Source organism: Girardinichthys multiradiatus, chromosome 22 (genome assembly GCF_021462225.1).
Source record: "Girardinichthys multiradiatus isolate DD_20200921_A chromosome 22, DD_fGirMul_XY1, whole genome shotgun sequence".
NCBI classification, from domain to species: Eukaryota; Metazoa; Chordata; class Actinopteri; order Cyprinodontiformes; family Goodeidae; genus Girardinichthys; species Girardinichthys multiradiatus.
The window spans coordinates 210751-235214 of NC_061814.1; the positions used below are offsets into that span (position 1 = coordinate 210751).

Below are 24464 nucleotides of genomic sequence, written 5' to 3' on the forward strand. Positions count from 1 at the left end.
TTCTCAGGCAGCAAGATTGTTTTTCTTTATCTCATTTTGTCTTTTAGTCTATATTTGTTTTTTGTTTTTTTTTTGTTTTTTTCTGTTGGTTCATTGAACCTTTCTTTGTTTTGTCAGTTATATTTGTCGCCTCTTAGGGGTCACTGGAAAACAAAACAAGGCATAAGTCCAGTCTGGCCCCTAAGTGTATTATGCTCATTGCTTCTAATAAAAAATATTTGTAACATTTGTACATCTTGGTATTCCTCTCTTTATATGTCCAGCTGATTCAAAACATATATGGCAGACTGGCCTTCCACTCTACAGAAGTTAAAAGGAAAGCATATAATTTTCATAGTCCACTTTACATATTTTTGACAAAGCCATCTTCTTTATCTTACTCATCTGTGCACCACCAAGTCATTGAACTGTGAGCAAGCATGAGCTCCCAAGCAAGTAACTTTGCAATCTGCGTTCCAGGACCCCATATAGCTTCTTCTTTGTCATTTTCTGGCGGTTGGCGTACCGTAGTCCAGGGTATGGGGGACCCCTGATCTAGACCTTCCAGCCTTCTTCTGGTATAGTCTCTTTAGCTGCCTCTTGACCTGACTTCTAGAGACAGACGGGTGGGAGGGGAAGCAAAGGGAGCACCAACGTTACCTGATTTGGTTGAAGACAAATATGATAGGATAGGTCCAGACTGCAACGAACAATCAGGTCTGTAGAGAGAATCATCAGGGCCGACCTTCCCTCTATCCAGGACTTATACAGGTCTAGATTCAGGAAAAGGGCTGCTAAAATCTCTGCAGACCCCACACACCCTGCACACAAACTGTTAAGGCGTCTACCTTCATGCTGGCGCTACAGAGTACTGTCTGCTAAAACCAGCCGCCACAGACATAGTTCCTTCCCCCCGGTTGTTTCTCTGGTGAACACTTGACAGTCAGAGTTCCAGAAAACACTATGCAGACTGATCTCACATTATATTCCATTGTAAAGTCAATTGTGTATATATGTACATTTTAAAAGATATTCTCTATCACTGACAGCAAAGTGTATCGGAGTCAAATTCCCTGTTTGTACAAACTTGACAATAAAGCTGATTCTGAAACATGTAGAAGTACAAGAGTCCATAGCCAAGGTTGAAGATAAAACCTGTGAGGTGTGACAGGGAAGCTATGGGTCAAAGGAGAATGAAAAATCTGCTTGGTTGGGGACAAGAGAGGAGGATGCTGAGCTTGCTCCTGAACTGAATCTATAAAAGAATGTGTTCGGTTCATTGCAGGGTTCGTACACCTATCCCACAGTAAAATTCAAGAACATTTTCAAGGTAAATTTTTAAACTTTTCCAGCACCAAACTTTATAGCAGTCTTTATCTTTATATCTTTTTCATCGAGGTTTATAACCACAGAACCCAGAGCTTTCCCTATATAGAGGGAGCCTATCAACAATCTTAAATACTGATGCAAGGTAAAGTATTAATATGAAATAGACATAGAAAGAGCCCAAAAGACATCAAAGACACAGCACGCATGATGGAATATTGCCAAGCCAAAGCTACTTTTTTGACAGTCTAAATTAAGCCAATAGCTAACCACCTTTACTAACGTTTTCAATACAATGTTTTGGTGTTGCACAATTTAAAGTACCGTAGATGATACAAACACCTAGATAGATACATCCTTCAAACAGTCTAATTGCAATTTATCTGCAAAGTTGCCACCTAGCTTAAATTTAAGATTCACTACCACTATTATGGGTTACCACTTGAGAACGCCGACTCTGGTGGTGATGGTATTGTCCACAGAGAAATTTATAGTATGGCACACACTCAGTCCTGGCACATTGATGTCCTCTCCGTGTGGCTGGCACAGTGCAACCCAGTCTGTAGCTTCAAAACAACCCAGCAGAGCTTCTTCAGCTTCCTATGACCATCTTCTCACAGTTATCTTCATCACAGGTTACCTCTGAACAAGAGGTTTATATTCTGAGCAGATAAAAACAACACTGTGATCTGATTTGTCAGTCTCTTAATTTAGAGATGAAGTATGAATTCTTGAAATTTGCATTAAACAAATCCAATATTTTCCCTGGAAGAGCAGCTGACAAACTGTTGAAACTTTGGAAGTGTAGCAGAGAGTGAAGCATGGTTAAAATCACCAGATATTGCCACAAATGCATTGGGGTCTTGTGTCTGTAGCTTAGCAGCGACTGAGCTGATGACATTATATGCAGTGATGAAATCTGTCTCTTCTTATGTTCAGAAAGCCCGGCAGACAGATGCTGGAGTTGGGGATATGATCCTGCAGCCATGTCTCAGTGAAACGCATACTACTGCATTGGCCATACTCTGGCTGGGTTCTTGTAGGGCTTAAGAGGTCCTCCAGCTTTTTTGCCAATGATCTCACGTGGCTAATTATGACTGTTGGAAGAGATGGTTCAAACTACCTCCTCTCTCTCCTGCTCTGAATCCATGACACCTCCTTTTTAGCTCATCTGGAAATTTTGGGTAATGATTTTAGTTTTTGAGATGTTAATCTGCTGCTCCTGGTTGTAGAAAACCATTTTGTTGCTATTATTACACATCATAACAAATGTCCTAAAGTAAAAAAGTATCAGTAAAAAGCAGCATCCAGCTGCACAGCATCCAAAGCCAGAGAGAATAACTGTCCAAAAAACAGTATTTCAGCCAAAAAGGAGGAATCTAAGTTTAAAAAAATAAACAAATCAGAAAAAAAGTAACAGAGCTGCTCCTACCTGCTGCACAATTCCAAAACAGAATGATCATACTCCTTAAAAATATTTATAACATTGTTAAATCAGTTTTTACTATAATCAGAATCAGGTAAATAATTATTAAATAAACGACATTCAGGATCAGTCTTTATTTAGATAAATTGGTATCAATTTAACTTGTGGTTTTTGAATATCTTTGTACTATCAGCAATTTCACTTTTTTAAAACCAGAACTCTTTGGGATAAGACTAGAATGAGTGACCTTTTTTTTATATCCCCTTTAGACCTGGAACCAGAACCTGCCCCTGATATGCTGATGTATGTACTGAAGCCCTCCAGGCTCCTTCAGGGTTCCACTCTCCTTCCACTATGTTCTCCAGACAATTTTAACTGGGAGTCCTTCACATGGGTCCTTGCTCTTCTCTTCCATCCACTCCTGGAAGTTTTTAAAGGCAACTTCTTCAGACAATTTAGGGTTCATAAGACTCCTGATCCAGATAACGCCTGAATGTCAATCTTTGTCTCCATCTACTACCCCATTGCATTTATCCTAATTTGTGTTGCTCTCTTCAACACAGTTAATCATGGTTATAAAAAAGTCTTGCTGACTCAATTTGACAGTTGCTTCTTTCATATAGCGCTGCTGAGTTATGATTCTTGGAATTATAATTTGGAAGGAGACGCTTTCCTGAAAGTACTTGGTTGTCTACAAACAGCTTTGCTGTCAGATGCAACAGTACTCCTATTTGGGTTATTCAAATATGTTTACTACAAACACCGAAAGTAAACTAATTTAAACTAAACAATCCTGCAATTGTTACTACGGTTATTATTATTATTACATGAAAATGCAATGTTTATGACTATGAAGCTGTTAACTTGGATGCACTTAAATCACATCATTCTCTTCCCAGTAGTGATCTTTCTCTGCTAGTTAAGAAACTTAGTAGATCTTGAATAAATTGACCAAAAGCGTTTGGAACAATAACAGGTTCTGTTCAGCCTTGGGAATCACAACTTAGTCCATTTATGACATCATGATGGGGCACCTTCTGTGTGATATTTTGTGTTGAGTCAATGCAAAGTTGAGGAGAAGAGTGTGAAAGACAACAGTTGTGCATTGTATAAGAGAAACACCTAATCAGAACCAAATATTGCTTGACCCACATTTTAAAATCCTGTTGGATTCATTTATTTTATGTCAGTATCATAATGTTCCAGCGAGCTTCATGTTTTTGCCTTAGTGCATGTGTAGAGACCAGTCCGGCTAATTCAGCAAACTATGTCTTTGCACTATCACAATTCAGTTCTGAATCTTGAGAGAAGAACCACTAAGAGGTTCTAACAGTGCCACAGAAATATAGACAGAACAGCTGTTAACCCAAAGCTGACAACCCTTGCAGCCAAGAGAGAGTGCAGAGAGAGAGGGGGGGGGGGGCAGAGAGGGCAGAGAGCTAACAGTGCTTAGAGCAAAAGCTCAGACTGGTTTCAAGAAGTTAAACAGCTGTCTGAACTAATTGCAGGTACTCTGTTTCTGGCATTAGAATCTGCCAGAAACAAAAGGCCTTTCTCTCCTGAATTCTTCTAAGCTTTACATCAGACTTCAGTCAGGTTTTTAGATAAAAGTACATCTTTAATCAGTTTATAATGATCTGCATGTTTCTTCTAAATTCCTTTCAGATTTTCACTTTAAGTAGATACATTTATGTTATTAGGATAGATTAGTTTGGCCACTAATAAAATGTTAATCTCGTGATCCTGACAATATATTTTCAGAATAAATTTCTCTCATTCCTTTGAAGAAAGTATACCTCCTTGACATGGGGACAGATAAAAGCGGATAATTTTGTGATTGATATTTTAATACATAAATGTAATTGAGTAACTTTTAAATTGCTACACTTAATGATCCACTGTTTATGAGGTGTTATCCTTTACTACAGAGGTCATACTAAAGCTCTAGTATTTACGCAAATCTTTAATTTAGGAGAGTTAATCATTTAAATGCTGCTTTGGCATATCCAAGCTGGTAATACAACGAGGCATTTGAATAATAAGCTGAGGTGAATAAAAACTGGCATTCTTTAATGAACCAGTTAGACATTAGTCATTGGTAATGTGGAGCATGAGAGGATTTCATGAGTTCATCAGTAAGCTGACAATTGGTTTCAACAAAGGTTTTAATTAACCAGACCGCTGGGCAATGACAGGTAGTGTGCAGGTTTCCATTAGTAAAATGCAGTGGGCTGAGGCACAGTCCATTATTTTAGTCATGAAATAAGTGAATTAATGGTGTGGATAATCTGACCCTTTCTCTCAGATCTGAGAAACTCAGAGGTAGAAGCTTGACAGACAGGCCACCATGCATTTGGTCTGAAACACCAAATAAAGAGATAGGCTTTCCCTTAGGAAGTAGAAGACTTTTAAATACACCTTTTAAATAAAGGAACACTTAAAAAACCGAGTATATCAAGTCAACTTCTGGAATATTGGTCAGGTCAGTTAAGCAGTCGACCGTAGATCCTGAATTCTGCAGGTGGAGGCCACAGACAATTGTCACACAGCATCAAAATGTTTGAACGTAGCTTATTTACATGCTGATCATTATTTTGATTTGCTTATTATGTTTACTCACCATGCTGGTTGTTTTCATACTGCATCTATTTCCTATTAATATTAAAATTCAGCATTCTACTGTGATCTCCTTCTTGTATAATGAGGTTTAGTTTGGTAAAGTGACCAAAACAAAATGGAGAAAAAAAGGTGAGAAAACCGAACTGAACAGAGGAGCAGAGCCTGCTGATAGAGGAGAAGAGAGGAGTGTTGAAAGGTAGATTTGGTCCTGGGTTACGGGTGGGAACAAACAGACAATTCCCAGCAGATCACTGCATCGTTCCCTCTGCTTTCAGCACCAGCCTGGAATGTGAGCAGCTCTGGTTTCAGCTGCATTCAGAAGCTAGAGAGGAGATAGCAGCACCAGAGAACTTCTCCACAGACGGGGAGCGTTGGAGGTGACCATTTAGGCTGCTGACATCATCATGCACAATTCAGCAAATACTTCTTCACCTCATTTACATCTCACTTCTATCTATATAGTACTTCGATAATTGTACTTCATCTTGTCTAGTAGTTTTACTAGACAAGACTAGTTAGTCCAGTAGTTTTACATTTGACCAGGGTCAGTGTCACTACTGGTAGCATGAGGTGATACCTGACCCTGCAGAGGTTGCCAGGTTAGTCTAACTCCACCATGATGGCACATCAATACGTGCCATAGCCCGAAGGTTTGCTGTGTCTCCCAGCACAGTCTCAAGTGCATGGAGGAGATTCCTGGGGACAGCCAGTTACTCTAGAGTAGCTGAAGTCTTTAAAGGATGACGCCCTATCTGCCTTTAGGCATCAGGATGAAATCCTTAGACCCATTGTTAGACCTTTCACGGGTGCAGTGGGTCCCGGGTTCATCCTGGTGCATGATAATACTCGGCCTCATGTGGCAAAAGTATGCAGGCAGTTCTTGGAGGATGAAGGAATCGATATACAGGTCCTTCTCAAAATATTAGCATATTGTGATAAAGTTCATTATTTTCCATAATGTCATGATGAAAATTTAACATTCATATATTTTAGATTCATTGCAAACTAACTGAAATATTTCAGGTCTTTTATTGTCTTAATACGGATGATTGTGGCATTCAGCTCATGAAAACCCAAAATTACTATCTCACAAAATTAGCATATTTCATCCGACCAATAAAAGAAAAGTGTTTTTAATACAAAAAACGTCAACCTTCAAATAATCATGTACAGTTATGCACTCAATACTTGGTCAGGAATCCTTTTGCAGAAATGACTGCTTCAATGCGGCGTGGCATGGAGGCAATCAGCCTGTGGACCTGCTGAGGTCTTATGGAGGCCCAGGATGCTTCGATAACGGCCTTTAGCTCATCCAGAGTGTTGGGTCTTGAGTCTCTCAACGTTCTCTTCACAATATCCCACAGATTCTCTATGGGGTTCAGGTCAGGAGAGTTGGCAGGCCAATTGAGCACAGTGATACCATGGTCAGTAAACCATTTACCAGTGGTTTTGGCACTGTGAGCAGGTGCCAGGTCGTGCTGAAAAATGAAACCTTCATCTCCATAAAGCTTTTCAGCAGATGGACTGAGTCTGGAGTAGAAACATCCAGAGCCACCGTGCACAGGCGTGTGCAGGAAATGGGCTACAGGTGCCGCATTCCCCAGGTCAAGCCACTTTTGAACCAGAAACAGCAGCAGAAGCGCTTGACCTGGGCTACAGAGAAGCAGCACTGGACTGTTGCTCAGTGGTCCAAAGTACTTTTTTCGGATGAAAGCAAATTCTGCATGTCATTCGGAAATCAAGGTGCCAGAGTCTGGAGGAAGACTGGGGAGAAGGAAATGCCAAAATGCCAGAAGTCCAGTGTCAAGTACCCACAGTCAGTGATGGTCTGGGGTGCCGTGTCAGCTGCTGGTGTTGGTCCACTGTGTTTTATCAAGGGCAGGGTCAATGCAGCTAGCTATCAGGAGATTTTGGAGCACTTCATGCTTCCATCTGCTGAAAAGTTTTATGGAGATGAAGATTTCATTTTTCAGCACGACCTGGCACCTGCTCACAGTGCCAAAACCACTGGTAAATGGTTTACTGACCATGGTATCACTGTGCTCAATTGGCCTGCCAACTCTCCTGACCTGAACCCCATAGAGAATCTGTGGGATATTGTGAAGAGAACGTTGAGAGACTCAAGACCAAACACTCTGGATGAGCTAAAGGCCGCTATCGAAGCATCCTGGGCCTCCATAAGACCTCAGCAGTGCCACAGGCTGATTGCCTCCATGCCACGCCGCATTGAAGCAGTCATTTCTGCAAAAGGATTCCCGACCAAGTATTGAGTGCATAACTGTACATGATTATTTGAAGGTTGACGTTTTTTGTATTAAAAACACTTTTCTTTTATTGGTCGGATGAAATATGCTAATTTTGTGAGGTAGGAATTTTGGGTTTTCATGAGCTGTATGCCAAAATCATCCGTATTAAGACAATAAAAGACCTGAAATATTTCAGTTAGTGTGCAATGAATCTAAAATATATGAATGTTAAATTTTCATCATTACATTATGGAAAATAATGAACTTTATCACAATATGCTAATATTTTGAGAAGGACCTGTAATTGACTGGCCTCAATGCTCCCTTGACCTAAATCCAATAGAATATCTCTGTGGCATCAGGTTTGGTCCATCTGATGCCACCTGGCTGCATCTCAGACTGCCCAGGAACTCAGTGATGCCCTGGTCAGCATCTGGGAGGAGATACCCCAGCACTCTATCCATCGTCTCATAAGGAGCATGCCCAGACATTGTCAGGCATGCATACAAGAATGTAGGGGCCATACAAACTACTGTGTACCATTCTGAGTTGCTGCAGTGGCATGTCAGCAAATTAGTCTAGCGTGCAAAATCAGTTATTCAGTTTTAATTTTCTCTTTGACTTCATGTTAAGCCCTCTGTGAGTTGATCATTTTCATCTGGAGATATGGCATCCTTTTGTTCCCAACACAGGTTCCTTTAACTTTTTGGAACAGTGTATGAATGTTAAACAAATGTTGCACACTTCAAATTTGGTCAAATTTATGACAATCATGAGTAGTACAATATGTAGATAATGTGTTGTCTGTGGAGCTTAGAAACCTTTATACTCTTTTTACAACAGAACAGCTAAACAAGATGACTGTTTTCTAAATGATGAATAGTTAATACTGGCAAAAAAGTTTTAGCAGCACCAGTGGCCTTTATTTTATCATTTTAAAGAGTAAGCAGACAGGAAATGGTGGAAAGAGTGGGGTATGGGTGTGCAGAAAACGTTGCCAAGGCCGGGATTTGATCCTCTGTACATGGGCCGCACGCTTAAACCCCTACAAAACCAGCACCCACCCGATACTAGCAACACATTTGACATCAATGTTTCAGCCATACAATGCTTCACACTGACCCTCTCAAAACTAGCAACATGGCAGCCATGAAGGAGACACAGGAGACTGATCTCTAGAAATTAGTGATCAACCAGCCTTACTGCTTCAGGAACAGCAACAGCACAAGTGGATGAAGGATGGATTGATGCAATGTGAAAGACAAGTGGAAAGGGCCCTTTAAGCTATAATGACTAACTCCCTATAGGCAAAGATCTGGTCCAAAGTTCAAGGACCAAAGTAAAAGCTACCGACCCCCTGAGTCCGAGTTTGGACATTTGTTTGGAGAATCCCTTCTAAAACCCTTGAGTAAACGTTTCCAGTTTAGGCGAGAAATGTCATCTCCCTGACAGGCCTGTCCTCTTTTCTTCATAATTAGATTTATCATTGTAGTTTCCCACTCCACACTTGTTTTCTCTGTTCTTCTCATTTAAAAGGGTCGTCAACCATGACAGTCTCAACGCCCCGGGGCACTCACCATTGCAAGACATATCCCCACCACTCCATGTTCCCGGATTGCATAGAGCTTTTCAACAACCTTGGTGACTTGTGCCATGGTAACAGTTTCAACTTCCTCTTCATAGTTCCTGCAACGGTGACTCCACCACAGCAGACGTAGTGACTAGATTGAGAAGTTCCTCAAATTGCACCTTACACCTTTCAAGAATATCTGGTATCAGGGAAACTTCACGGGGAGCAGGAAACCTTTGGACTACAGCCAGATTTAAAATCCCGTGCCCCTTCGAGGCAGTAGCAGGTGTTAAGAAGGAGGATACGATTACAGTTGCCTGCATCCGTCTGGGAGTTGACATGGCTGAGAGATCAAAAGGAGCTCTACACCATGACTACAAAGTATCTGGCTCATTTCTTTAATGTCCATTTGACTCATTACCTTTGTAGACATCCCACGGTCATTACTGAAAATGATGGCATTGTGCCAGGAACACTCTTGAATACAAAGCCAACCATTTGCAGGTGCAGTTATCAGTAAAATAATGTAAGTATAATAAATGAAACGCTTGAAACTTTGTTGTTTCCAGTATCACCAAGATCCCTCTTTCCTTCAACATCATGGCCTGGTGACTCACCATCTGTCTACAGGATGACGTACAACAAGTTCTTACCTTTGCGTGGGACTAATAGCAACAGACCAAACTCTGTCGAACATGGGAATTGTTGCTAAGGGAGAGCTGGAGGTCAAGGTCCATATCTAGAGAAACAAATGTCATCAGGAAGAATATTTGTAATCTACAGTATACTTAAATAACATCATCATGGTAAAAAGAAATAATTCCAGAAGTCTTGGTTTACAATATTAGCAACTAACACAAAATATTATCTAAACTTTATCTTTTACCAGAGCTTAAAACCAGATAAAACACAAAAATGTATTAAAATTCTGTTTTTAGTAGTCACTGAATAACTTATTTCAGAATTATATGATTCACCGCATTAGAACCGTAACAGTATAATAACTGTATAGATGTTCTTACTCGAGCTGTTTGATCTCTTGATCCACTGATGATGAGTCCGTTTTTAGAGTCCAGGCAGTTCACCTCCTGGCTGTGACCCATTAACCCCAGTGAGAGGTCACTTCTCCTGCTGTGGACCATGATCCTTCCATCACTGACAAAACAAGACAAATTACTGTTTAGGTATTTTGCTGATTATTACATATTGTTCTAATATCTAAATGATATAAGCATATTGTAAAAGAAGATGTTCCAGAGTAAGAAATCCTAAATTTTACATAAATGTATTTTACCAAATATTAATGATGTTTGCTGTGACAGAAGCAATCTTATTTGGTGGAACATTCACTTGCAGGCTTAGACAAGTGCAGTAAATATTAAACTCTTTAGTTTTAAAATTCACATAATAGTTTATTAATAAAAAAAGAGTTCACAGCAATTGTTTTGCCAGACACAAATACAACTGATGGTCCTTTTACAACAGGATATTCCAGAGTGACTCTTTTCAACTGAGCAGGTAATGTACAAAAACATCACACCTTCATTTCATTTGGTTCACTACATTTATGATAACAGACCAAAACGCCTGGACAACGCTATGCAGGTACAACAGCAGCTCAGCTGGGGTGCTATCACAAGAGGCTGTGTAGTATGAGCAACCGGGGAGGCAGTGAGCCATCAGCAGGTTACTTTGTGTACATGAGGCAAGTACAGAACAGGAAAAGACAACAGACAGCGAGAGACTACAACCTGCTGCTCGGGTAATACAGACTCTGTGTGAGGATTTAAAAGTTTGAGATCACATAGGTGCATATGCTGCACGTATGTTAAAATCAAGTAAATCAATTTAATATTGCAAATTTTATTGATACATAAATGTGGCTCTTAAAGCCAGTTATTCCAGCCAGCACTATTCATGTAAGTGTTACACGATGCAAAAATAGTTCAATACCACCGCACATAGCATCTCAATAATTATTTTTCCTCACTCATTGCCATTACAGCACTAACAACCTCGGCTTTGCCCCTTCAAAATAAAGGTCTGAACATATAATACATAGAAATGTCTCTTTAAACAGTTATATGCTTATTAATCTCAGCTTCTTTTTCTTAAAGAAAAATACAACAAAACCCATCTATTCCCTTTGAAAAAAAGTTGGACTGTTACCAACAGGAATTAAGAACATTACAGAAATACCATAAAATATGTCTTTAACTGGAAAGGACAGGTTACTTTTAGCCAAATTGCCACTGTCCTTCACTTAGTGCCTGCACTATCTTGTAAGCTGATGTGCCCTTTTTGGTAAAGGAGTCTGCAAGTAGATTTGTTTGTATTTTGCCATAGAACTGTTTCAACCTTTTTGGTCTGTACAAGTCCTTTGGTGCTGCTTATCTTTAGACGAAGTCTCTTCTCTGAAACTGACTTTGTGGACTTCAGTGCATCAGCAAGTGACTGTCTATGACACAAACAACTGGTGGAGCATGTTCTGTGTTGCCAGTTCTTAGTTCAGAAAACAGACTCTCTTAGACCGCCATGAGATGGGTGAGAATGCTCAATATTCACCCATAAGAAGTATCAAGTGTCCACCTTGAGTACCTCCATCAGAGAGGTTTCCAAATGAGGCGTCACTGAACACTGTCATTTTAGTGCCTCATTTCTGCCCAGAGGATTACAGTTCAAAAGAATCTTTGCCTGTGGTTTGCACACTATCCTGTTTGCTTCATGAATAGTATGGAAAGTCAAATCTTTTATATATGATGACAGAACATTTGCGTCAAATAAGACATCTGGCCTGCTTTGCCTGGCAACCCAGAAAATCTGACCTATTTTGGATCTGAGCTGATCCTTCTCTTCTGTTGTGTGTGGTCAGTCTTATTGTACAGCATATGCAAGATTCAGGGGTATGATTTTCAGGTATTAAATGTACTTTTCCTGGTGTATTTGTATACTTTTACCAACAGTCAGATATTTTCCCACATAGCATAATTGTCATGCTCGCTCTTTACGACCAACTTAAAAAGCAGAACTGAGTAGGGGAATTACAGTTGAAGAGAAACTTTGTGTTCCCCAAATAAAATCGTCTACATGGCGTGAAAGTGTTCCTGTCACATTGTGGGCCTGATCTACCCAATAGAAAACAGCAGGATCAACTTTTACATCTTACCCCCTGCTGTCTGTATAATCTCCTTCACCCTGTCGACCAATACAGAGATGCATCTGCGAGACCATACACACACTTCTTTAGTTTCCCTTCACAAACAACTTCTGAAGGAGGGCGAATGTAAATAACACGTGACAGTTTCACCCCTTGTAAAATTGCTGATTTGATGTCCTAGAATGAAGTGACCATTGTCTCTGACTGATGATTGCCACAATTAGCTTAAGGGAATCTGAAGCACAAGTTGGTGAAACTTTCTGCAAGTCTGACATTTTCAACTCTTCAAAACCTCTAGCCACTACTACCTCTACCACTAAGCGTGCTTTTGGCTCTAATCCCTGAGCTGTCTCCTTAACAGTACATACCCATCTGGTAGAGATGCATTTTGTCCCTTATCTTTTACTTCTACGAACACATTTTTGTCTCTCCAACTCTTAATCTCCTTTTCTTTAGCTTTACCTGTCATAAGCACATCCTCTCTGACATCAGTAATATTTCCATCAGTAACAGCAGGTTCAATCGGAAGCTCTTCCAACTGTATTACAGGTCTTTCTCAAAATATTAGCATATTGTGATAAAGTTCATTATTTTCCATAATGTCATGATGAAAATTTAACATTCATATATTTTAGATTCATTGCACACTAACTGAAATATTTCAGGTCTTTTATTGTCTTAATACGGATGATTTTGGCATACAGCTCATGAAAACCCAAAATTCCTATCTCACAAAATTAGCATATTTCATCCGACCAATAAAAGAAAAGTGTTTTTAATACAAAAAACGTCAACCTTCAAATAATCATGTACAGTTATGCACTCAATACTTGGTCAGGAATCCTTTTGCAGAAATGACTGCTTCAATGCGGCGTGGCATGGAGGCAATCAGCCTTTGGCACTGCTGAGGTCTTATGGAGGCCCAGGATGCTTCGATAGCGGCCTTTAGCTCATCCAGAGTGTTGGGTCTTGAGTCTCTCAACGTTCTCTTCACAATATCCCACAGATTCTCTATGGGGTTCAGGTCAGGAGAGTTGGCAGGCCAATTGAGCACAGTGATACCATGGTCAGTAAACCATTTACCAGTGGTTTTGGCACTGTGAGCAGGTGCCAGGTCGTGCTGAAAAATGAAACCTTCATCTCCATAAAGCTTTTCAGCAGATGGAAGCATGAAGTGCTCCAAAATCTCCTGATAGCTAGCTGCATTGACCCTGCCCTTGATAAAACACAGTGGACCAACACCAGCAGCTGACACGGCACCCCAGACCATCACTGACTGTGGGTACTTGACACTGGACTTCTGGCATTTTGGCATTTCCTTCTCCCCAGTCTTCCTCCAGACTCTGGCACCTTGATTTCCGAATGACATGCAGAATTTGCTTTCATCCGAAAAAAGTACTTTGGACCACTGAGCAACAGTCTAGTGCTGCTTCTCTGTAGCCCAGGTCAGGCGCTTCTGCCGCTGTTTCTGGTTCAAAAGTGGCTTGACCTGGGGAATGCGGCACCTGTAGCCCATTTCCTGCACACGCCTGTGCACGGTGGCTCTGGATGTTTCTACTCCAGACTCAGTCCACTGCTTCCGCAGGTCCCCCAAGGTCTGGAATCGGCCCTTCTCCACAATCTTCCTCAGGGTCCGGTCACTTCTTCTCGTTGTGCAGCGTTTTCTGCCACACTTTTTCCTTCCCACAGACTTCCCACTGAGGTGCCTTGATACAGCACTCTGGGAACAGCCTATTCGTTCAGAAATGTCTTTCTGTGTCTTACCCTCTTGCTTGAGGGTGTCAATAGTGGCCTTCTGGACAGCAGTCAGGTCGGCAGTCTTACCCATGATTGGGGTTTTGAGTGATGAACCAGGCTGGGAGTTTTAAAGGCCTCAGGAATCTTTTGCAGGTGTTTAGAGTTAACTCGTTGATTCAGATGATTAGGTTCATAGCTCGTTTAGAGACCCTTTTAATGATATGCTAATTTTGTGAGATAGGAATTTTGGGTTTTCATGAGCTGTATGCCAAAATCATCTGTATTAAGACAATAAAAGACCTGAAATATTTCAGTTAGTGTGCAATGAATCTAAAATATATGAATGTTAAATTTTCATCATTACATTATGGAAAATAATTAACTTTATCACAATATGCTATGCTATTTTGAGAAGGACCTGTATGCTACAGATTTTTTACACCCTGCAGTGTTATTAGGTTCAATGCATTCTAGATTGTACCAGTTTTTATATTTACCTTTGGTTTTGCCTGCTTGTCCTATGACTCTTGCTATGTGTCCAACTCCAGTACTATTGTCTTTGTATTTTAGAACCTGTCCTGCTTTAAGAAGCACTTGAATATCTCACTTTTGAATATTATGTGTCTATACATTGACATCTAAGTCTTGTGATGTTTGAAGCTGAATTTCAGGGGTTTCTTCCGTGTGGGGTGACTGTGGCGATGGTGGTAGTGGTTTGTCCTGTAACCGGTGGGTTACAGAGCTATATAAGTACAAGTCATTTACCATTCTTCTGCAAACCCACTTTTTGTGTCCTCCTTCTTGTTGTCGTTGAGAGCTTTCTGTCTTGAAACACTTATGACACTTTTTTTGTCCCATTTGGCGTTCTCTTGATCCACACTCTCAGTTCAAACTTGTCTTAGTTCAAGACAGTGTACTCTAATGCAGGTTCCCCCATGTCTGACAAACAAAAGTGCTCAACCTAACCAATGACAACTCCAGGTTTACTCTTGTAGTACACCTTGTCACCCATTTCGTATTGGTCATCTGTGTGACGAACTTGTTTACGTAGTGCTCTTCGTATTCTCAGAGCATTCAGCTTATGTGAATGCCTTTCTTAATGCTTGAAGCGCAGAGATGTGTTTCGCCATACACTCTTTGTGGTGCCTTCTAAAGCTGGAGGCTTGTCAGTCAGGACAGAGGGCAGGTTGGGATTCTGTCCGAACACCAGCTGATAAGGACTGAAGCCATGTACATTCATGGTGCATGGTATTCTTTGCCATCAAAGCCCAGTCCAATGTTCCAGTTACATCTGTTGCTTGCCTTTACTTTCATTATTATTTCAGTGTTTGATTGTGTCGTTCTACAAGTCCATTACTCCACGGACTTTATGCCACCATGGTCTTAATTTCTATGTTGAAGTTTTCTGCCATATCTCTCATCTCATCATTGTTAAACTCTCCTCCATTGTCACTGAACAGTTTCTGAGGTGGGCCATGCACACTTATCCAGACATGAATACATTTTCTAACAATTTCAGAGGACCTCTTTGTCAGAATGCTTCCAGCACTAAATCGTGTAAACTGGTCAATGATATGCATATACCAGACGATTGATTCAAGGTTATGCAGATCTACTGCCACGGTTTCATTGTACTGTGATGTCAGTGGGAGACCAACAACAGGTTTTGGTCTTGATCTGCAATACCGCTGACATACCTCATTCACGGGTGATTTTTTGTAAGATGATTCCACAGTCTTTATCTTTGTTGCCGGAGCTCGCCAAAAGCCTTTGGAGTCTGTCAGTTGAGGCATGTCCAAAATATAGATGTAGAAGTATCATTAGATTCCTAGATAAGTCATCCAGCTTTGCTAGTAATGTGTTCTTACCAGTGTCCTTATTCAAATTGTCCACAGGTATGCCATTTCTCTTGCCCTTCCAGAAAGTGGCAAGACCACTGTGAGCGCTTGTTTACTCTTGTCGAGTTCAGTGACTCAGGTCCAAATTGCGACTTCATTCTTCCATGTTTCGTTGGGTTTTCCTTTTTCAAATGAAGGCGGGACTCTATAATTACTAACCATCCTCTGATACCAATGTTACACGATGCAAAAATAGTTCAATACCACGACGGACGGTGTCTCAACAATTTATTTCTCCTCACTCACCGCCATTACAGCACTAACAACAACCTCCCCTTCGCCCCTTCAAAATAAAAATCTGAACATAAAATAGACAGAAATGCTTCTTTAACAGTTATATGCTCAACAATAAGGGCTTGGGGGTCTAAATTGTGGCTGGCATTAAACAGGGAGGTGGCCATAAAAGACAAAATACAACAAAAAAAGTAGATAATCTTCCGTTAAAAGACGCACTCCCAGGTCTTATTCAACTCAACTGAAAAAGGACAGCAAGAGACAGTACATCTGAAACTATTAAAACATCAAAGTCAAATTAATAACTACACACGTCTAGGTACAATTCAATGAATAACCATTAAAATATAATTAACAAAAACGTTGTTGCCCCCACATGCAGCTGAATAAAATACAAACACCTTGTAAAGATCTTGTGTGGCCATACTCAATATTCATAAGTACAAATATTGAAAAAGATACCTGCATTTGGTCAAAGAAACCACACAACCATAAAAAATAAGTGATTTCTTCAACACTTCAACAGCAGAGTTTTGACAGATATTTCTAATCATGCCACACCCACTCCTTTATCTGCTCCTCATTCAGTCAGAAGGGTGGAACACTAACAGATGTCTCTGGTCACACATAAACCATGCATATCAATGTATGTTTGCCCAACCAAACATTAATGGCTGAAAATCCTGACAGCACTATGTCAGAAGCATATCCAGGAATGCAGCTTCTCTTTGGCTTGCTAAGGGACATTTAACCAAATATTAACAGGAGTCCGTGTATAGGTCTAAGCCTGTTTTTATAGTTTTAACTGTTTGGATTAGGAAGGTTCACAATAAATTGAAACTTATGATGGTATATGTTGTTAATGAGTCCACCTGGACAAACAATGGTTGAAATAAATAATTTAAAACCCAATATTAATAAGACATCCATGTTTATGATGACTTTAGGTTAACTTCTCACCACACTGTATTTCCAGGAGAACTAAAACACAAACTGAACACAGACTGTAAAAAGTGCATCGGTTTCTTCTCTTATCCAGTACAACACAACAGCTAATGACAGACTAGAGCAAAGGTCCAAAGGTCAATAATTAAATGGCTGAATCATGGACTATTAACCTTACTATATGGGATGCCCACTTAACTGCTATTATTATTCTAGTAATGTTTTAATGTGTTACTGGGCAGACTTATTAACAGACTGAGTTCATAATGATACGTAGGTTTTTTACTTTCCTTGTCATCTTTACCGACAGGGAATCTAGTTGAGTTCTGACTTCCAAACTTGCACTTTCGGGACCCAAAAAAATATGCTGGAGGAATTGTTTCTCATGAATCTGGAGAAGGCTTATGACCTTTTATGGCATTTTGTAGTGGGTGCTGCAGATGTGCAGAGAGCTGTGGATGCTTCTAAAACCTTTCTGGTCCCTGTATAACAAAAGCAAAAAATGTCTCAGCACAAAGTCAACCCAGTGCAGGTTGGACACAGCCAGGGCCAAGCTTCCACAGGAGCTGCAGGTCATCTTCTACACTGCCATCATTCAGTCTGTACCCTAGACCTTGTACAAATCTAGGGTCAGGAAAAGGGCAGCTAACATCTATGCTAACCCCACACATCCTGGACAAAAACTGTTTAGACTTTTATCTTTGGGGCACTGCTAGAGAGACAGTTTCTTCCCCCCAGGCTGTCTCTCTGATGAATACTTAACAGTCAGAGTGCCCAGAATGATATCGTGCAGATTTGCACTAATTCAACCTGGTTCTCTTCTTTTGTAATAGAACTGTTTCTATATACATATTTTTTTTTAAATGTCTGCACTTTGAGAACAAAGTCGAACCAAAGTCAAAGTCCTTGTTTATGTGCACAAATGTGGCCAATAAAGCTGATCGTGATTCTGTTTGTGATGTTTATGGATGGGTTGTCAATGCATTGGTGTGGAGAGGAGGGTATCTGGTTTGGAAACATTAAGTTCTCATTTTGATGTGGCTCTGTTGGATTCTTCAAACCATGACATTCAGCGGACAGACAGTGTGAACGGCCAGGATAAAGAGTCGCAGTGCTCAACTGGAAAAAGGTGGACTGCTCCCTCCAGGTTGGGGGTCAGTCTTTGCTTTACCAACAGGAGTTTAAGTATCTTGGTATTTTGGTCTTGAGTGACGGTTAGATTGAACATGACTTTAGGTCATGAGGCATGAAAGTCGTTGGATACAAGTGGCTGCAACGAGCTTCCTCTGTAGGGTGGCCGGGACCACGCTTTGAGTAACGGTGAACAGCTCCATTATCTGGGGGGAGCACGGAGTAAAGCCACTGCTCTTGAAAGGGAGTCAGTTGGGGTGGTTCAGACATCTGATCAGGATGCCTCCTGGGGGCCTCCTTTAGGAGGTATTTTGGGCAAATCCCACAGGGAGGAGGCCTCGGGGCATAGCCAGATTATGCTGGAGGAACTATAAATCCTTTCTAGCCTGGGAACGCTTTGGGATCCCCAAAATGAGTTGTAGAGTATAGATGAAGAGAGAGATGCCTGGCTTGCCCTCCTGGCTAATAACATTTCAAAGAAACCAATAGGTGATGTCATACAAGTCAAGTCCATCTTTTATGCACAGGCTATGTCATCAGGCCGGTGCTGTCCAGCCTGTCATACTGAACATTACAGATTACTTTACAGAAGAGGATGCCTAAGTGTAATTAGTATTTCAGATAAATCTGGTTTTGTACAGTTTTGTACACCAAACAAGTACACAAAGTAATTACATACAGTGTAAGAGCTACCTTCCGCCACTGATCAGGTGAGAGTCTGTGAGGACAAAGCGACAGACATCGCCCTTGTGGCCCGAAAAGATTTCCAACGGGTTCCGCTGGAGCCTCCTGGAGTCATGGTACAGAGGGTAAGCTCCAATTTTAGCAGCCTGAGACAAGTACAGCACATCCTCGTCTAACTGTAACCATGGCAACAGCCTAAAAACAAGATAATGGTACAAACATACAGGTGTACAAAAAAGAAAAGGGAAAATACTCTTAGTTTGCTTCTTCAGAACCAAACCATTCATGTCAAACACCTGCAAAAGGGACAACTCTACAAGACTTTCTATATACAGTAGAATAAATACAATTACTCACACATCACGCACATTAAAGGTACATTACAATGTTACATTTATTTAGTTTATGTTATTTGGTTACTAGGTGATGTGGAGAAAAATGTGGTTAGTGTTGCAGAGTGAAAGCAATGATTCACATACTTTGTTTTCCATTTGAGAAGAATCCATCTTTTGCAAACTCCATTATACCAGTTCTGAGCTGTCTTCACCCTCTCCTTTAGTGGGATATTAGGATATCTAGAAAGACAGACACAGCTGAATATTAATACTATTAATATATTAATAGTAAAGGAGAACATTAATCAGAGAAGCAGCCAAGAGATTCGTGGTAACTTTGGGGGAGAAGCACAGATCCACAGCTCGGGTGAGAGAATCTGTTGAAATGATAACTATTAGTTTTACACTGCACAAATGTGGTTTTTAGGGAAGTCGCATCTTTTAAGCAAGGACAGGGAGGATGGATGGAGCCAAATCCAGGACAATCCTGGAAGAAAACCTGTTAGAGGCTGCAGAAGACTTGAGATAGTGGAGGAGGTTCATCTTTCAGCAGGACAAGGACCCTAAACATAAAGCCAGAGATACAATGGGATAGTTAAGATCATTGAATAATTGTATGTAGAATGGCCTAGTCCAGACCTAAATCCAACTAAGAATCTGTACAAAAGACTTGAAAACAGATGTTCTCTGTCCAACCTGACTGAGCTTTCGCTACGCTGCAAAGACTGTAAATGGTAAATGAACTGATCTTATCTAGCTCTTTTCCAGTCAAACAGATCACTCGAAGCACTGTACACGAAAGCCACATTCATCCAATCACACTTGCAAATGCGCACATATTCATACACGCAGATCGGTAGACAACTTTCGGAGTGCAAGACGACTATTCTTTCCACTGAGCCACAGTCGCCTCCAGAAGAGTGAGCAAACATTTCCGTCTGTAGATGTTCAAAGCTGGTAGAGAGAAACCCCGAGATCTGCAGCCAAAGATAGTTCTACAAAGTATTGACTCGATGATGCTGAACAGATATTGCACTTCGATACTTTTTACTGTTTTATTTGTATTATTAAATATTTCCTATTTATTTTTAAAAGCTTGTCTCCTTTCTTTTCACACTGCAGTTTTGTACTACTATGTGTTATTCTGTCATATAAAATCCAGGTAAAAGGTTTGTGTAAGACCAGTTGATTTTAGATGATATGATGGGAAATACATTGTCTTTACATTTTTAACCAGTCAGGGTGTAATAAAAATGACCAGCTCTTTACTGACTTTTAAATGATTCAAATGTGATGGCGAGTGCACAAAACAGACTCCACATAGTTATATATTAAACAATATTAAAGCCAACTTGCCGTTGAATTAACAGGTGAAATAGCAGCGAGGGGCTACAATGCACAGATGGGTCAGAACAATGTTGGTGGAAGAGGGTGGCACATATTTAGCATAAAGAGTTTGGTTATAATGTCACAGCTCACGAGTGTATGACTTGATTCTGATAACAGTGAGCTTGCTTTAGAAGTACAGGACATAAAGCTGTCCTCTAGAACAACATCTGTAGCGACAAATTCTTTTTTTTTTTAGATATTTTTTCGGCATTAGCCATTATTTATTTATGTTTTTGACAGTAGGCAGACAGGAAAGAGGGGTAGAGAGAGGGGGAGACATTCGGCAAATGTCGCCGGGTCTCGAACCCGGGACGGCTGCTTTGAGGACTGTAGCCTCTGTATATGGTCGCGTGCTTAACCCGTACACCATCATCGCTGCAGCCCTGTAGCAACAGATACTTGACTAAAAGTAGTTTCCCTGTCATTTGCTAAGCAACTCATTTAAAACAGGCTCAATAAATGTTTGGTTGCAGATAGAAATCTAGCAGAACGTATAAACTAATTATAATGTAACAGTTATGTTGTTCCTTTTCCACTTCACAAATATGCACTTTTGGCCTTTTTGCAGCAGACACTCGTGGAGATAAAAAGATGCTGCCTGTCAATGATCTCCTCCTACACACTGAAACAGAGTAACCTACAGCCATCCATGGCTGAAACTGGCTTTTTAGATGTTTGCCCCTTTGTAGTTTTGAATGTTTCTTGGACAAGTTTTTCAGGTAAAAAACGGTGTGATGTTTTATAAAGATCATCAAACAATTCATACCCACCAGTAGGATGTTTTGTACCCACTTTGACATCAGATGTAAATAAATGTTCTACATCCTAGTATCAGTCTTGTGTAAGCAAATATGGTTATATGACTGATGAGTATTATCTACTGGCAGGAGGTCACATTAAGTTATTTTGGTTTGATCAGAGGACACATATTCTGCCGTATATAAAGACTGAATTGAGCTAAACAAGAATCAGAGCCAAAGTAGACGGAAAAAGTGTTATACAACATGATACGATTACAACACACGGTTGAATTAAAGGTAATTGAGCATTTCTATGATCATTTATCTATATAATAAATAAAAATGCTAATGCCATGATTTAAGTTGATGGGCATGAAATGGTTTGTTTACAGAGGAGAATAGGAAAGAGGAGGGGATGAAAAGACAATGCCATGGTATGAATTGCTGAATTGACCCAGAGCTGTCTATGTTCTGGTGGGATGTGGTAGTGGTGCTGAGTCAGAGTGGACAGTGAAAGATTAGGACTGTTACATGCTTTCCTCAACTTAATCAAGAAAAAGATCCTTTTATTTTTTAAGATGTTTAAAATTAAAACAGACTGTTCAACTGTCACATGACAACGCCGTGTCCCTCTTGGAAAACAAAAATAAAGAGAGAACAAGAAGCCTCACTGCGGAAATCCAAAATATTGCTCAGGGGTTCTAACATCACATGTTGGTATTATTACACACATGAACATAAATGAGTTGAAGACCCTTTGTAAACGACTGGATCTCATTAGGGAGACAGACACGATGCCCAATGGTTGGTTTATTCCAGGTGTTGATATATCACAGATGAAGTGCGTCTTGTGCCTTCAGCAAAACTCATGGAAGTAATTCCTCATTAGCTCCACTTGTTTTGGGTTTATTTCTGTACACAGTGGTACTGATCCAGTTAAATATGTGTGCCCACGCAGAATAAGGATGAATGTAACCTTAGCAACACAGGGAAAATAAAAGCAGGTGTTTTCTCATCTGTTTTCTTACATGTCCGTCCCGTTCCAGGTTATCCCGCTGTTTAAACAACCCTTTGCAATCTTCCTCCACACTGCGTCCCGGTTTACAAAACGATTTAAACTTTTACAAACTTGAGACAGACGACTGAGAGATCTTTGATCCAAATGAGACAAGATGTGGTAGAGCACATCCTCAGGGAGCTGGGTAAACAGCATGGCGGCAGGACACGCTCAGCTCTGCCTGCCGCCGGGCTCCACGCTCAGCTGGGTAAAAACCGGTGGTATACCGAGCAAACAACCAGCCATGTTCCGCGCAGCAGCAGCTCGGAGGAAACAGGAAGACACTCTGGGGCAGCGCCGTGACGTCATGACGCAAGAGGGTGGTTATGAAGTCCAAAAATGGATCACAGAAACAAGCACCGATTTTTTGACTATCAGTATAAATGTATGACTGGTAACATAAATATCAAACTACAAAAACTGTCCAACTAGTAAATTTGGCAGTTATTTTAAATTGAAAATATATTTGAATCCTTTTGAATTTTAAGTTATGAAAACCTTTGGAAAAAAAATTCCAAGGCCTTATCTCAACACAATGCACCTCTTTATTTTATTGTCTATTTTTGATCTAAGAATATTTTTTTGAGGCTAGTTTTTGTTTGCTAGAAATGTCATTATTATTTTCATTTTTCATTTTTATTGAGACATGCCAATGTAAACATACAGCATAGGTGAATCACCTGCAGCAGTGGAGGTGTTTAAACAGGATTCGAAGGTCTGTCCTATAAACTGTGTATATAATGTCCTGTCAACTGGTGCAGAAGATTAGCCCGACAATGACCCTACATCAAAGCATATCCATGTGATAGAATGGTCTAGTCAAAGTCCAACCCAAATCCCTTAGAGAATTTGAGTATAAACTTGAATCATCATCATCATCAAAAACATTTGACATTAATGCTCATACTATATGCTCTCCATCGAATCTGACTGAGTTTGAGCTGTTTTGAAAAGAAGAATGGTTAAAGATCACAGTCTGTAGATGTTCAAAGCTACTCCCAAATACCTGCAGCTGTAACTGGAGCCAAGGACAGTTTTACAAAGTATTGATTCGGGGAGGTTGAATACCTCTGCAAGGCTTTCCCAAAATGATTATTAGTTAGTTTTCAAACTTATTTTTATTCAAATAATGTTTTATCTAACCTTCTGATTTGCATTGTAAATTGGTTGTTTGAACACATGCCAGTTGTTGTCCTTAATTAGTTTTAAAAGTAATCTGACCTCATTTCCAAATTCTTCAAAATAAACCTTGGTTCTTAGACATACATATCCACTCTGAAGTGTGATGTTATTGCATAGTTTTTTTTATTTATTCTTTTTTTTTGCTTTTTTTGTATGTAGTTCATTTGTTTTCCTTATTCCTTTATTTTGCTTGGTAGTTTTAGTTGAATTATTTCTAGTTAAAGAGTTTGTTAATTGAAATATTTAATGTGGAATTTAAACCCTTTTGTTAACAAATGAATAAATAAGAACTTATCTGTGTTTATTCCATATGTGTGCAGAGCTTGCTGTTCGAATAACCTCTTTCATCTATTGTTCCATAATACAACACCATATTGGGCTGGTATTCATAAGACAATGCTTGATAGACTGAAAGTTGTTTGACCAAGGATTCCTGATCGGCCAGTGCCTTGGCAAGACAACACAGTATCAGCTGAAATGAGACCTGCTTTTACCTGCTTGCTAACCTACTGAAATAGGTATATGTACGTTGAAAACTAATGAAAATGCTATACTCGTTGTCTTCCACTTCATCCGGGACCAGGTCGTGGGGGAAGCAGACTCACTAGAGGCGGAGCCCAAGGCGTTCCCAGGCCAGCTGAGAGACATAGTCCCTACAGCAAACCTGGGCCTCCTCCTGGTGGGACGTGCCTGGAACACCTCCCGAGGAAGGCATCCAGGAGGCATCCGGTATAGATGCCCGAGCCACCTCAACTGGCTCCTCTCGATGTTGATGAGCAGTGGCTTCTCCCGGATGGCCGAGCTCCTCA

The 24464-nt window shown here is 40.3% G+C and overlaps 1 protein-coding gene across 1 annotated transcript in view; it reads right to left on the minus strand.

Annotated features, from left to right (window-relative positions):
- The window catches only part of fbxw4 (F-box and WD repeat domain containing 4), a 79173-nt gene extending 56406 nt beyond the window's left edge, over positions 1–22767 (minus strand). Inside the window, exons 1-5 of the mRNA XM_047352590.1 lie at positions 22445–22767; positions 19432–19527; positions 18962–19147; positions 10189–10321; positions 9820–9905 (exon numbers count right to left, since the gene is read on the minus strand). Of these exons, the coding sequence (XP_047208546.1) occupies positions 9820–9905; positions 10189–10321; positions 18962–19147; positions 19432–19527; positions 22445–22629 (686 nt within the window). The 5' untranslated portion in view covers positions 22630–22767. The remainder of the gene's footprint in view (positions 1–9819; positions 9906–10188; positions 10322–18961; positions 19148–19431; positions 19528–22444) is intronic.
- Positions 22768–24464: the final 1697 nt, after the last annotated feature.